General features: G+C 45.5%; 1 protein-coding gene across 1 annotated transcript in view; it reads right to left on the bottom strand.

The window, feature by feature from the left end:
- Positions 1–362: 362 nt before the first annotated feature.
- LOC127549019 (DEP domain-containing mTOR-interacting protein-like) overlaps positions 363–9,862 on the bottom strand; it is a 31,123-nt gene continuing 21,623 nt past the window's right edge. Inside the window, exons 4-9 of the mRNA XM_051976749.1 lie at positions 8,550–8,728; positions 7,609–7,791; positions 7,045–7,185; positions 6,103–6,173; positions 4,056–4,160; positions 363–2,731 (exon numbers count right to left, since the gene is read on the bottom strand). Coding sequence (XP_051832709.1) covers positions 2,606–2,731; positions 4,056–4,160; positions 6,103–6,173; positions 7,045–7,185; positions 7,609–7,791; positions 8,550–8,728 — 805 coding nt within the window. The 3' untranslated portion in view covers positions 363–2,605. The remainder of the gene's footprint in view (positions 2,732–4,055; positions 4,161–6,102; positions 6,174–7,044; positions 7,186–7,608; positions 7,792–8,549; positions 8,729–9,862) is intronic.

Below are 9,862 nucleotides of genomic sequence, written 5' to 3'. Positions count from 1 at the left end.
TGCCTTGAGTCAAAATTTTAGGAGAGGAAATTGGATGTGGCTGGAGAACAGTAGAGTCAGAGTTCCCTATTCTGAGAAACATGAAGTTGGGAACGGGAAGAGGAAAGGTGCTGTCACACTGAACTGCTTTACTGGTGATCCTGCCATCCACTCCAACACAAAATGTTGTTGTGGAAAATCCCAACACCAACTGAAGTTATTCAACCGTCGACACTCTTTTGATTCAGTCATCCCACCACCGGACTATCACATGCATATGTACACACACACACAGAGGTTAATGAGAGGGAAATAAAGTAGAGCCATAGATCATTAAATATTCATAACTTTGCTCTACGGTACCAAAAAAAATTGCAACAGCATGAGAGACTATGAATTATTTAATGACTAAACAAATTGGCATATGAAAGCAACAGAATAATATTACATCATAAGAAACAACAGACAGTGTAGCATGGTACCCGGTGAGCTAGCTCTGGAATTAGGAAGATATGAATTCAAGTCCTTTCCCTGACACACACTGGATATGGTGGCTCTGAATAAGTTAGTTAACTTGCTAGCAACCACCCCTAGGCAATCTCTGGAAGTGTAAGCTGCAGGACAGGTGCTGATCAGCGTGAGTAGAGTTTCCTTATTAGGAGCTTCCTATATTGAAGAAGTCACAAATCTGGGCAAAAAAAAAAAAAAAAGGAGGAAAAGGGAGAAGAGAGCAGGAGAAGAAGGAAAGAAAAAGAGAGAAAGAGACAGAGACAGAGAGGGAGGGAAGAGGGAAAGAGAAAGGAAGGAAGAGAGAAAGAAAAATAAAGAGGAAGGAGAAGAAGGAAGGAAGGAGAGAGGAAGAGAGGGAGGAAAGGAAAGGGAGGAAGAGAGGGAAGGAGGGAAAACATGGGGAAACTATGATGAAGTGATGCAGGGTGAAGGAAGCAGCACTACCAGAACAAAAAGCAGTCTTTGCAAATGTAAAGACTCAAAGACTACTGGAGTCAGATTGATTTCAATGAATAATCTGTTTGAGAACAGAGACTACATACCTTCTCTTAGGAAGAAGGTAGGGACTATGGGAAAAGAATGTGGCATACACTATCAGATCAACTATAGCTGTTTTGCTTAAGTTATTTCCTTTGAGACGAGGGAGGATTCAATATACAGGGAGAGGTAGGGTATATAAGAATATGATCTTAATGAAAGAAGTAAAACAAAAATCATCAATAGCAAAATTAGGGAAAATGACACTTTCTGAGGGACTGGCCAGACCTAGACTCTTAGATCTGTGGCCACCTCTTGGTTAGAGTACTTCTCCTAGGGGCACAGGGTCTCCCTTGGTTGCATTCTACCACTGTGAAAAAACATTGATTTTCCTGTCTCTTTTCTTGGTTTCTAACGTGGCTGAGCTTGCGTGGAACAGGAGAAACATCGCTGCAGAACAGACCCAATGTGTGGAGGCCACCAAGCAACGACAGGAAGGCATGACGCCCTCAGAGCCATTTTACTGTGTCACAAACTCTGAGAGTCACAAGCTTTTATGGCCCGGGAGACCATTAAGCCTCATCTCCATCTTCTGAGCCGGCTCTGCCTTCGGTGGCGCAAGAGGGAAAGGCGGAGTGCCACGGTCATGGCCACACGGCAAAGGGGTCCGAGCTCTGTGACTGGGCCAGAAGGGCGGCCAGCTGCGGGCTCCATCCCCCATTCACTCCGGCTTCAGCAGGCGGCCTTCACCTTCTTACAGCCTTCCACCTGTACAGGGCACATTTACAGACTGTCCCGCCCGAGCCTCACCAGGGACCGTTGAGAAGGAGGCGGGGGGTTAACATCCCCATTCTGTAGGCCTCTGCAGCTCAGGAGGGCAATACCTGGCCCAGGTCAGAGAGCCACGCAAGAGGAGGTCTGAGGCAGGGCCCTCGTGGTCAGGCTTCTCGTCCTGTGTCCTTTCCACTGCCCCACACTCTGATGTGAGCCAAAAGGGGACTTATGCCGCAGCTGGCCCTCATCAGCACAGGCAAAGTGGCTCTGGAGCTCTTTGGAAAGCTCCTGGTAAAAAGGTCACTTGTCTGCGATGTCCTCTGGATCAATCTCTTTAAAGAGAGATGGTCTCCATTTTCTCTGACCTGTATTTGTGTATTTGAAGCTCTCTTATAATCTTTAGTCACATCCTACCTTTTACTCTATCTATACAAACATTTACTACGTATGTTTGTGTGTATATACACACATTATACACATACACACCCCCACACATAACCTGCGGTGTATGTACATATATGTGTGCATAGGCATATATGTATACACACATACATGTATATTAGCATGTGTGTATGTGTGTATACAATATCCTCCCTATTGGATTGCGAACTCTCTGAGGGCAGCAGCATAACTACCCATCTCTGTGCTGAACACAGAGAGTTGTGCACATTCTAGGTACTCAATAAAGGTTTATATAATGGGCATCTGGGTCATTCCCAGAGCTTTGGAGTTTCTCTCTCTCTAAAGTTACAGCTCCTACCCCACACACATTTTGGACTGGGATTTTGATGGCCTTAGAGTTCATCCTGGCTGGCAATGGGAGTTAGGTCCTGGGGAGGGGGAACATTGCCAAAGGAAGCTCCCTTTACTCCATGTCTTCCATAATCTCCATAATCAGTGTCCGTGGCCCCGTCACGATGAGGTTGCTGACTGTCTGGTAGTCCAGATGTAGCACCAAAATGCCATTCACTGAGATCACAAACTGGCATACCTGGATTGGAGAGAAAGAACACATAGGGTACACGGAATTGGGGGAATGGAAACAGTCCGCTCCGAGTGCCAAAGTGTCTTCAGGGAAGTATCCCTGGAGTGTTTGCTAAGGCCAGACCGGTCAGCAGGGGAAGGGGCTATGTCTTTTACTTGGTTTAAATGTGATGTGATGAAGAGCCTGGTTCCAAAATCATCTCATTTAAACCTCGTCACCACGTGGCTGCTTCCTCTCCCAGTCTGCACTGAGACAAAAGATCCTCATACCTCCTCTCCAGAAAGCTCACTCTCCCCTACAGAACCTTAAGCTGTGTGCTCGGCAGAATCTTGGCAAAGACTTGGGATGGCCTAGCCTCGTGGACCCTTTCCCAGGGTCAAAGGTTAACAGGATGTACCCGTTCTTAGAGGAGGAATAGCTGTAGGTCAAAGACCCACAAAAAGAACCTGGAGTTCTGTTCTTTCCACATGAAGCACTGCCTTTCATGCAGTAGGCAACTGGTCCTGACCAACTGGGCCTAGTTGGGATTCCATCTTACTTCCACCTAATCCCAAGAAGCCTGTGTTTTAAAGTAATTTTAGTTTAGTCTCCTTTTTTCTTTTTATAATGAACCAGTAGTCAATTGGTCCAAAGAGCAACTTGTTTTGTTGCATCTAATTGACCCTGTTGTACTTCCAAGCATTCTTTCTGTTTTGTTTTCCTTTTCTCCCTCTTAACTCTGAAGAGAATAGTAAAGAGAAAAAAAATAGGGAAGAGAGAAGAAAAGAGATGAGAAGAGAGAGGAAAGGATATGCTGGGAGGGGAGGGAAAGAAATAGGGAAAGGAAGAAAAGAGAAGGAGGGGAAGGGAAGGGAAAAGAAAATAGAGAATTTGAGAGAAGCAGAGAGAAAAGAAAGAAAGAGAAAAGAGGAGATGAAAACAGAAGAGAAGGAAAGGGAAAAGAAGCCTAGAAAAGTATTCCATGACTACTAGCTTTTCCTTGGGGATCCAAGTCTGTAGCAGCATTTGACTCAATTACTGTTGTGAGTGACTTTGATAACAGACAGTAAACCCCAGGGCAGCTAGGTGGGGCAGTGGATAGAGCACCAGCCCTGAAGTTGGGAGGACCTGAGTTAAATATGATCTCAGACACTTAACACTTCCTGGCTGTGTGACCCTGGGCAAGTCACTTAACCCCAGTTGCCTGGGGGAGGAAGGGGGGAATAGACAGTAAACCCCAAGCTCAAAGTATCCAACCCCGAGCTCAACCTCTCAAATTTCATGGGACAAGATTACAGAAGATACATAGGGAAGAGCTTAAGTCTCCCTCAAGAACCCATTCTTGATGTACCTTCATGCCGGCAGCGGCAGCTGGGCCTCCAGGATCCACAGCCTGGATATGACAGGGTCTTCCTCCTCGGACTACAAATCCCCAACCCACAGCATCTCCTACAATCTGGAAGGAGAAGGCAAAAGATTACTGTGCAACAGTGGTTTGATAGAAAGAGGGCTAGATTTAGAATTAGCAGACTTGGGTTCAAATCAGGACTCTGACACTATCTTATTCTGCCTCTTACTATACTATCTGCCTTATGTGATGGATCTCAGGCAAGTCATTTGACCTCCTCCTTAAGCCTGTTTCTTCATCTGTAACATGGACCAGATGGCCTCTAATGGCCTCTACTAAATCTAAATTTTTGGTTCTGTGACTACGAGGCAAAGTTAGGGGGCCTCTAGACTCAAAGGCCTTCTGCCAGCTCAGAGTGTCAAGATGTTCCCCATTAACCAAAATACAAAGAAGAAAACAAGACTGGAAAGTGAAGTGGAACCAAAGAAAGGATGAGAAATGTTGTTGTACTACTGCCTGATACTGAGCTTGCTTTCCACTAAAACCCTCAGATCTTTTTCAAAAAAGAAAACTATTTCCTAGTCATACCTTCCTCATCCTCAATTTGTAAATTTTATTTTTTTAACACAAGAGTAGAAGCTTATTCCTATCAAATTTTATTTTACTTCATTCTGCTTCTCTTTCAAATCTATCAAAATCTTTTTTAGCCACCTCCCCAAGTTTCATGTCTTCAAATACTTTGATAAGCATATCATTAATGTTTTCACCCAAGTAGCTGATAAAAACCATGACCAGCATAGAACTAAGGACAAAGCAATATGAAAACTCACATTTGCATAGCAATTTCTTTACAACAGCTCTTTAAAGAAAATAGCACAAACTATTTATTCCCTTTCTATGGATAAGGAAACTGAGGTTCAGATAAGCTAACTGACATCCATTGTTCCCCAGCCAAGAAATGTCAAAAGCCGAATTTAAATTTAGGCCACTACCTCTAGTTCCAGCACTTGATCTACCATACAATATTCCTTTGAACCCAATGGCTATGTCCCGCCAAAGCTGACAACAAGAGAAGTCAGCAATTTATTCAATCAAATTGACCTAAGTTATAGAGATGCGAAATTTTAGAATTGAAATTGAGTTCAGAGATCAATCATCAAATCCAACACCTTCATTTTACAGATGAAAAAACTTGAGTTCTAGGGGAAGGGAAATGACTTCCTCAATGTCACAGAATGGATGGCTGAAAATGGAGTCCAGTTTTCCTTCTTAATTCAATATTCTTCCATTATATTGTTCATTTTCTTACTTATGATAAAGTTAGAGGATGTTTTTAAAAAAGAAGTAGAGATAGCTATAGGGGTCCTCAAACTTTTTAAATAGGGGGCCAGTTCACTGTCCCTCAGACTGTTGGCGGGCCGGACTATAGAAAAAACAAAAACTTTGTTTTGTGGGCCTTTAAATAAAGAAACTTCATAGCCCTGGGTGAGGGGGATAAACGTCCTCAGCTGTCACATCTGGCTCACGGGCCGTAGTTTAAGGACCCCTGAGATAGCAGAACAGGGACAGAAGGGAAAGGGAAAAGAGAGGGTACGTATAACAGAATGGTTCCACAAACAGCCATTCTAGATTCTCCCTTAACTTCCTATCTTGCATGGTTTCGTTGACACATACGTAAATCTAATGTTGGGAAACCAAGATTTTGTGTCAGGGAATCATCATGAAAGCTGGTGGAGTAATGATTTGGGATTGTTATTCCTCTTCAAGAAGACCTCTCCCTTCAATGACTACTTTCCCTTTTTACATCAACACATCCATAGCATGGCTGTTCACCAGCTACCACTTCTAGAGTTCCCTTGCCTTGGCTCTCCTGTCTAAAGCTTATCTTCACCTTCAATAACCACAAAGACATAGGCCAAATTTCCTCTCAAACAGACTATCCTCTGATCCAGCATGATTACATCCAGAATCAGATCATCGTCTGCAACCCAGCCTTCCCAACCACATTTTCTCTGGATGCCAGGATTTTTAGTTACAATTTCCCACTTACTGTTAGGGTCTTCTTTACATAGGGGGCTCCTGGGGACAACAGTTCTTCACTGGTTACCTGTCTCTTCAGCACTGATATAAAAGAAAGGGTAATTTAGTTGGAGTTCAAGGAGGCCCATAGAAAGTAATAAGGAATAATCCCATTCTTTTGCCCCAGTGAAGCCCATCAACCCTGGTCATACCTTTTAATTTATCCTCAACTTTTTATCTCAAGGAGAGAAAACGTTCCTTTACCCTGCTAAGTAAATGACCTGTCTTTGGGATAAAAAATGATCTCAACATTTTAGAGCAGGTATCCATGAAGACCTAGGGAGAGAAATTCTGCTCCAAAGACCCAGAAATTTGTATTTTTAGAAAAAGAGTCACAAGCTTTGGCAAAGCCTGTGCCTACAGCACAATTTTGGTACAAGCAGTGTGGGCATTCACTTATTTACTCATGACCAGTTTGTGCCAGATTCCTCTGGGTGATATGGAAGATAAAACCTGGTTTCCGACAATAGAGCACACTCCATATAATAGCCTCTAATTGGACATTTGTCTGAGCACATGTGATATCGCATGTGAGTGTGTATATATGACTACATTGGGAGTCTGTGATATTAGTGTTTATCCATTTATGACTGTGTCTGTGTGACTACACAGGTTAGCCAGAGTCCTACCTGCCTCACCCCACTTAAAGCATCCGATGACCACCAGGTCTTGGGTAATCCCTCTCTGCCTCTCTAGTCTTGCCACCTAGTGGCACTTTGAAGAACTAAATCCTTATGGATGGTCCTTAGAAAATCCCCTTTGAAAGAGAGCCGGTAGATTCTATATTCAACTTTTTCAAGATCACACAGAAGGTGACAGACAACCCAGACCTCCACCTTCTGATGTGGACTTCAGGCTCTTCCTTCTCCGCCACACCACCGAATTGCTGACTGATATGGATGGGGAGCCTCACCTGACTTGGGGTTACACTCAGAGCCCGGTGGGAGCCCCAGAAGAGGGGGACTGTTGTAGTAAGGTCCAGCTCCCCCTGTTAGGCTAGTGACACTGCTTCTCCTGACAGCTGAGACCACTTTGATTTCTTTATTAGGCTGAACTGGAAGAAAAAAAATAAGATCTTGCTTTGGGAGGTTATTAGAACAAAGCAGCTGGTAAGACTGCCTGCTCCCACCAGAATTCCATTTTTCACCAAGGCGCACACCCCAACAGTCCCCGATCCAAAACTTTCTCAGGATGAGACAGCTACATCTGGCAGGAAGGGCTGGGATAGAGAATTCCTATTTGGTTTTTTCCACATTGAACAAATGACAGAATCACAGATTACCCAAAATTCCATTGGCTTTTATGCAATATGTAAAGTACTTTTAAAAAGGCATATGCAGAAGCATCACCTCTGTCTATCTCTGAGAGCTACGTGCATCATTTTCAAAAGCATGGTTCTCAAAGGGCCATTTTTGGTCCCAGAGGGCCAATTATTACCATCCCTCCCCAGGGGGAGTGGAGGCCCCTGACCAGTTACCTGAGAGGAAGCTTGTGTTGCCCTGGTCCGGATTGAGCTTCCGAAGACAGAAGGGGCTATCGGGACTCTCAGGAACGGTTCGGAGGCTGTCGGTCAGAAGCTCAGTCAGCCGCCTTCGCCTACGGAAATTGATCCGGAACTGATAGAGGAGATTGCTGTCAAAGAAGTGGTGCTTGGTAGAGACTGGGCAGAAAGAAAGGGGAGGTCACAAAGGCTAGAGAAAGTCCCCGACTCACCTTCCCCATTCCCTTTCTTTTTCCCTTTCAGACTAAGTCTCTTCCATGGCCACCTATGACTGCGGTGAGAGTGCTGGAGGGTCTCCTCCTCCTAAAACATTTCCTCCAACAAGCCACAGCTCTGCTCCCCTGTGGGAATGCTTCCCTGAGCACTGCACTTGGAGTCAGCAAGTCCCTCACCTCAGGTACTTACTACCTATGTGACCTTAGGCAAGGGACTGAAGGTCTGTTTGCCTGTTACCTCATCTGTAAAATGAGGGAGGGGGACTCAAGTGCCTCAGAGTTCCTCCCATCTTTTTGTTTATCATCCTATATTTGACTTGGAACGCTACTTCTTTCCCTTTCTCTGGATTCCTGACCTCCGGTTTCTCACACAAGGGGTCCTGTGTCACACACTTTCTTATCTTGTCTTGTTCCATGCATAAAAGCTTAGTCTTTCCAGCCAGAAGGAGCTCCCTGGAGGCAAGGGTTGGAGCTCCTCTTTAAAGACTCTGTTGTTTTCTGGTGCCTGAAATTCCACCATGAGTGAGGCATTCCTTAAGACTATTTATTACAATTCTTTTAAAATGTAGGAGCCGCTCCACAGTGTGTGAGAAACAGTGAGGGCACAGGGCAAAGAAGCTCTGCTTCCCTGGCTTTATTAAGTCTGACCCCACTGCCCCAACACACCATCTTCCTTGTCCTTTGTCCTCTCCTCCCTCTCACCATGTTGAATGATCCCATGTTCCAGGAGAGCCCGACACAGCTCCACAGCCTCCTTCCTGCTGGCTGCCTCTCCCTCCTGAGTGAGCCAGTCCACCATCTCAGAGCCCAAGAAAGCACGCTGGTACCTGATAGACTTTTCCTCCCGCACCTTGAGGATTGAGTCATCTGCACTCACCAACCTAAGGACAGAGGCCACACTGGAATGAAGATCTCTCCCACCCTACATTCCCCCACCTCTCCTTAATAACTCTCCTTGAGTACTTTGTAATAGATAAGATGCTTGGACATCCACAGCATCCTTGGAGATGAGAGGCAGACATGGCAACAGGTACTCTAATCCTCATCCTACAGAAGAGGGGGAGCAACTGTGCCCAAAGCCACGCAGAAAATGTGTAGTAAAGCTGGGACCGGAGCTCGGGGAAGATCATGCGCGAAAGCAAAAACACTAGGAGTCACCAATTTCGGCTCTGTTACTCAATTATGTGAATAAGGAAAATCATCCTCAGTTTATCTATAAAATAGGGATGACAACGCATGTGGAGTTGTTCTAAGGAGAAAATGATCCTAACGGCAGTGAAAACTGCAAGCTCCTTCCAGACGTGTGGAATGCCACCGTTCTTTGTTAGTTATGTGTGGGTACATGTGCACATACGTGGGGGCATGGGTCTCTAACTGGATGGGAATGAGACAGCAGCCAGGTACCTCACTGAAGAAGGCTCAGTCTCCTTGGTGCAGGCTGGGACTTCTTTCCCAATCCTGCCAAAGCAGATACCTTGGGACATCTGCCTCCAGGACCCGCCAGAGGGGCTGATATTTAGCATCCTCAGGAAAGTGAGGGAGCAAGGTGAATTACAGCTACTTGCACTATTAGAGATGGTCAGCAGAGGGAGCTCCAGACCTCTGGATCCTCTGGCCAGCAATTACTCAGAAAACTGGAGTAAAGCTGGGAAAGACAGGTTCACACACAGAGGGGAGCACCCGCCCACTGCAAGCAGGCTCAGCTCTCAGGTGGACACTGCCGGCAGGCGTGAGCTCACCCCACACGTGCACTCACGCTTGCTCCCTCAGACATCACACAGACACGTGTGGGGGCTGCCCACTTATTCGCACGGTCCCTTGCAAGCAGCCAGAGGGTCACCGAGTCAGAGCTAGAACCTCACTTCAGAACCTGGCATCGGCAGGGACTTCGGAGGCTAGCCACTCTCACACTCACTTTACAGATAAGGAAACTGAGCTCCAGAGAGGACTTGTTTGAGGGTTAGTAGGTAATAAGAGACAAAACTGGCATTTGAACTCAGGTTTCCTGGGCCCAA

The sequence above is a fragment of the Antechinus flavipes genome, chromosome 2 (assembly GCF_016432865.1).
Source record: "Antechinus flavipes isolate AdamAnt ecotype Samford, QLD, Australia chromosome 2, AdamAnt_v2, whole genome shotgun sequence".
Classification (NCBI taxonomy): domain Eukaryota; kingdom Metazoa; phylum Chordata; class Mammalia; order Dasyuromorphia; family Dasyuridae; genus Antechinus; species Antechinus flavipes.
This window is presented reverse-complemented; position numbering and strand designations above follow the sequence as displayed.